Genomic DNA, 5,489 nt, shown 5'->3' on the forward strand with positions numbered 1-5,489 from the left:
TTGTTATGTTAAAATATTTCTGGTCTCTTCTTAACCCCTAACATACCAATTCATAATTTAAATTCCTATAGAAAAATATACATGGCGAGAGTTTAGAGAAAAAAACAGTCAAATCTTACAAGGATCAACGAAAATTAAGAAATTAAGTTATAAAATTTCAAACACAAAGGATTAATTTACAGTTGAATTTAAAATTCTGGGACTAAAGACAATTTACTCAATAAGTTTCGAAAGGGAAGGCTTCTAGAAGAAAATTCACAAGCATCCAAAGCATTCCGTGGGCTGCAGACGTGTTTGTCTGCCTGCAAGGTACAACGTTCTTGTAACGCCGACGGTTTTCTGAGTCAGCATGTGACAGATCCAAAAACCACCGAATGGATAAGCCCACGACAATTCGTTAACCAACCAAACTAACCATGGTTAACCAATCCTCAACTTCTCTATAAATAACAAAGTCACCCATTCCTCATCTCCTCAACATCCTTGAACAACACAACTCGGCAAAACACGTTTTACTTTCCAAACATGGCCTCCACAACTTGTCTCGCATCTTTTAGCTCCTCCGCGTCTCCTTTTATTGGTTCAAAAGTTTCCACCAATCAGTCTCATTCACCACCACCGTCTAGCGTCAGCTTCCGCTCCTTTCGAGTATCCGCTGCCTGCGCTTCAACCGCCGAGAGACCCACATCATACATTGCAACACCAACATCTGCACCATCTCTTTACGAAGTTCTTGGAATTCAAATGGGCGCCACGTGTCAGGAGATCAAGACAGCTTATCGAAGACTGGCTAGAATCTTGCATCCTGATGTTGCAGCTAACGGTCAAAGGGAGGACACAGCTTACGAGTTCATGAGAATCCACGAAGCTTATGAAACCCTGTCTGATCCTGAAAAACGTGCAGATTATGATCGCTCCCTTTATAGACGAGGAAGGCGAGTGGGCTCTCCATTTGTGATGTCTGCTGCTACTGTAACAACAATGGCAACAGGATTTTCTGGGTATACAAGTCAGAGATGGGAAACAGATCAGTGCTGGTAACTGGGAAAAGAGGCTGTGAGATCATAGATCCCAATCGATTTTAGTCCCTTAGATTGCTAGATGAAATTGTTAGATACAGTATTGACCCCCAAATATTGGGGATTATTTGCTATTGTAAATAGTCCAGATTGGACCTCCATCTCTTGTATCATGTCCCAAGGCGGCATTTTTTCAGCCTGGAATTATGAATTCTTACTTGTGCTAATGCTATGATTTTGACATGGAGGTGCTGAACAGTAAAATTCAAGCCCTCTGTTCTTGAAATTATAATACTACTGGAACATACTCCATTTCAAGGAAAATGAGTTCTTCTTTATTCCGACAAGAGGAATGGACTCGGATTTTTTTTCGTAGAGAATTGGATTCTTGTTTATCTTGGTCCGAGAGGGATCTGGAATGATAGATAAAGCTGAAACAGACTTCGAAGTTTCAAGATTTTCTATCCACTATTGACGGAGTGTCCAATGTCTATTAGCCATATGCGTGAATTTTGCCCAATGATTGAACTAGAGGTATAGCGATTTGAAGTGCCCAATTCCTCTACCTTTAAAGAGGAAACGCAAAAAGATGGAGCAGTTCCAAAAAGCAAAAGCAGAAGCAAAAGCAAGAGCAGTGACCCAAAGACAGAGGCTTTGCCAGACAGAAATATCAAATGCACTGAAAGAAGCACAAATTCTAAGACTCGCTCGCAATCTTGGTTTGAATTGAAACACAGAGCGTAAAAAACAGCTCAATGCATGGATAAATCCATGCCACGCATAAACAGATACGATGGGAACTACCCATTTTCGTTCTCCAAATATACAACCAGTAGTCTACAGCCTCAATGAACTGGGTCAAACAGACTCGGGCCTCACTTTCAATTGGTATGTACGATTATGGGCCAAGGCTGGACTCGTCTCTATAAGTGTCCATGGAGCATAGCGAGTAAGCACGTAGCAATGGCTTGATTGGTACAGCCTTCAAGCCAACGGCTCCGTTGTCGACTTGCCGGTGTCTTGCGTTTGGTTGCAATTGAACTGAAATGGGACAAGACCAGACATCCTTTCCTGACGCGGTATCTCCAAATGTGGATGAGATGGCAGCTACAATCACAAGGATTAGACTCAACAAGCACACAGCCCAGTCTTAGGTTCAACGAATCAAGTCCAGTGCCATTCAAGCTGGCAAATGGATTGAGTTTTCAAGGACCACAAATATATCAATATATGGACCCTTTAAGCTACCAACCGATTTCGTCTGTATTTAATATTGTAATGTATAATGTTTTTGAAAGTTTTTTTTTCCAAATATCAAAATATTTTATTCTATTTTTTTAAATTTTAAAATTAATACATCAAAATTATTAAAAAATAATAGTTAAAATACCAATTCCATATTTTTAAAGATAAATATTCCTTTAAAAAATAAAATTAAAACAAAAGACACCGAACTGCCAAACAAGTATTTCCTTTTCTCCGTTCATGCTGAAGGCAAGGCAATAAAATATTGACAGGGACATTGCTCCTGTTTTTTGGTCCTCAGTTCCCTTCTTTTTTTTTTTTGGGGGTGGGGGGGCGTTGCCACTCTTCCTCGACACCATGGTTTCTTCTTATCCACATGGACCGCGTCCATGACCCACGGAAATAAATTTTTCTTTGTAGTTATCTAGTAACATGGTGTAATTTATATTTTTAAAAAATAAGTTTTTTTATATATTTTGGGTTGTTTTGATATATTTTAATATAAAAAATATTTTAAAAAATAATTATAATTACACTCTTGAATAGGCTAAATATTATTGGCTAAAAAATAATTATAATTCAAAAGACATCTTGTTGTTCAACTATAAATATTTACATTAATATGACTGAAAACTATATGCTATAATTTATTTACACTTTGCTAAGGTTAGAGCAAAAACCTTGGCTAATATTAATTTACATATTTATGAAATCAGTATTATATATAAAGATTAAAAAATTAATCCAATACATGTCCTCGAAAAGAATTCGAACATGGAAAAAATCTTAGTCGTTCCGTACTCCATTACCCTACTTCTTGTTTTTCTTACTATTCTGTGGAATTAATCAACTTCTACGGAGCAATCTCTTACTCATCTAACGTGGGTCTGCGTCACACCTCTGAAATCTGAATCATTATAGGCGCAGAAGTACTTTAAGTTTTTATTTTTGTATTTACCATTATAATAGTATTTTGTTTTCTATGCTTTGTGATCATCTCTGAGTCAGCTTGACGGTTTATCTAGACGATCCTATCCTATATTATTGGAACAGTTGATGCTCGTCTTATGTTTTACTGTAAGCTTTGTCGAATGAAACAATTTATATCAGGAAATTTGTCTTTTGTCACTTCCTATTTAAGAAGAATTATCCCAGCATGAAATAGCTCTAATCCCATTATTTTTAACGGCCTTTACCTGGTTTTAATGTAAGGCTCAGCTTTTAAAATGCCCATGGCATCAAACTACTAAAGAGTAAGCCCAGCGATGCAAGTTCATGCTCAAATGTGGCTCTTGAAGACCAGACAAAGAAGTCCGAACGCGTCAAATACGCGATTAGCAGAGCACAAATGGCTGGAAATTTAATTTATTTTCATAAAACTTTTATTATCAAATACAGGTACAAGCTGCAAGGTCAATTCTTGATAATTCATAGTCACTAATAACTAATAAAAGAGATACATGCATCTATAAAAAACATAAATATGATGATAACCCCATAATTTTTTTACAGAGAATCATGGTTTCTAATCTGTGAAGACAATTGGTTCACAAGGGTGCACAATCAGAGTGATAATTTTTGCCCTCCTTTAAGATACAAGATCCCTGTAAATAGGTAAGTCCATAATTCGCCAATCCACCAAACTAACCATGGTTAATCAATTTCCCATCTCCTTATAAATAACGACTCATCCTTTCCTCAACTCCTCAACCTCCACAACCACACAGCACACGAGGAAACACAAGTATCGTTGGTGTATTTTCAGTCATGGCTTCCACATCTTCTCTAGCGTCTTTCAGCTCCTCCTCTTCTCCTTTCACTGGCTCAAAGTTCTCGACCAATCAGCCTCATTCGCTTCCATTTCGTGCCAGCTTCCGCCCATTCAGTGTCTCTGCCTCCTGCGCTTCCACCGCCGAGCGACCACCATCCCGCTATGCCACACAAATATCTCTCTACGAAGTTCTCGGGATTCAAATGGGTGCCACTTGCCAGGAAATCAAGGCTGCTTACAGAAAGCTAGCAAGAACATTGCATCCTGATGTTGCAGCTAACGTTCAAAAGGAAGACACAGCTTATGAGTTCATTAAAGTACACGAAGCTTATGAAACTCTGTCGGACCCTGACAAACGTGCAGAATATGATCTTTCGCTTTTTAGACCTGGAAGGCAAATGAGCTCTCCCTTTGTAATGTCTGCAGCAACAATGGAAACAAATGTTGTAGCTGCTGGATTTCCTGCCTACACCAGGCGAAGATGGGAAACTGATCAGTGCTGGTAGCTGCAAAATTGTTTACTGGGCTGGATTTAACCCTGAATTATAGATACCCTAATCAGTTTCAGCTGATACAGATGTAATGATTCCAACTGGGGATGTATGCTAGTAGCCAGGATCGGACCTCAATCTTGTAATCATGTAAATAGCTGCATTTTTTACGGCCTGCAACCATAGATTCTTATCTGCACATGCTTTTGATATACATGTATCTAATATTTCACGGCCTCCTTTTCAGATATACCACAACCAGTTGTCGATGGTCCAAGAATTATTGTTTCATATACATAGCTTAAAGATTTAATTTAAGTTTTTTTCCACGTCAAAACCTTCAAATACCAAAAACAAAAAACAACTAAATTCTTGATTTTCTTGGACCTAAATACGTCCGATACGTTTGAAAAAGCTACTTAACATGGAAAGTAAATAAAAAAATCAAAGCAAATCCTAAGATTATCTCCAATTTCTCTTGCCTAATCAAAACAAAATAAAGTTTACAAAATCAAATAAAATATCGACAGTTAAATATATATTACGATAAAAAAATCAAACCATAAAATTTTGTCCAGCCGTCGTCAATATCGCACGGATATTTCATTTGTAATTTACAAGGGAAAACACAACTTCCTTTTCATTTGGAGCTAGCATATAAATCCTTTTGATAAATGTTTTATTGCGGGATGGGATCTGAGCTAGATGATGGCTACAGCTGAAATTAACTTTCAAATTATCTTGTTTATAATTGATAGCATGCCCATTGGGATAACCCACAGTATACAGATTCTGTTCGAAACGTGATGGATAGAAATTTACGTATTTTCTTGGAGTTGGAGATAATTACTGGCCTCAATTGTCTCTCTATATGTGAAACGGATGGCTTCTGCCACTTGAAAAATGGATAACTCCAATTTCTTGGATAAGGATGGGCAGACTTATCAAGTGAGGAAGCCGAAA

General features: G+C 37.7%; 2 protein-coding genes across 2 annotated transcripts; both read left to right on the top strand.

Annotated features, from left to right (window-relative positions):
* The first annotated feature begins 460 nt into the window (after window positions 1-460).
* On the top strand, window positions 461-1,260 carry LOC105128884 (chaperone protein dnaJ 11, chloroplastic-like). Its single transcript, XM_011030730.1, has one exon. It carries the CDS (start codon window positions 526-528, stop codon window positions 1,039-1,041), a length of 516 nt encoding a protein of 171 aa, XP_011029032.1. The 5' UTR covers window positions 461-525; the 3' UTR covers window positions 1,042-1,260.
* A 2,492-nt stretch (window positions 1,261-3,752) lies between these two features.
* LOC105128885 (chaperone protein dnaJ 11, chloroplastic-like) lies at window positions 3,753-4,844 on the top strand. The gene has a single exon (XM_011030731.1). The coding sequence runs from the start codon at window positions 4,032-4,034 to the stop codon at window positions 4,539-4,541; it is 510 nt and encodes a 169-aa protein (XP_011029033.1). The 5' UTR covers window positions 3,753-4,031; the 3' UTR covers window positions 4,542-4,844.
* Window positions 4,845-5,489: the final 645 nt, after the last annotated feature.

The sequence above is a fragment of the Populus euphratica genome, unplaced genomic scaffold (genome assembly GCF_000495115.2).
Source record: "Populus euphratica unplaced genomic scaffold, PopEup_1.0 scaffold11.1, whole genome shotgun sequence".
NCBI classification, from domain to species: Eukaryota; Viridiplantae; Streptophyta; class Magnoliopsida; order Malpighiales; family Salicaceae; genus Populus; species Populus euphratica.

Coding starts and splice junctions, on each gene's coding strand:
- LOC105128885 (XM_011030731.1), top strand. CDS start 4,032: ATGGCTTCCACATCTTCTCTAGCGTCTTTCAGCTCCTCCTCTTCTCCT.
- LOC105128884 (XM_011030730.1), top strand. CDS start 526: ATGGCCTCCACAACTTGTCTCGCATCTTTTAGCTCCTCCGCGTCTCCT.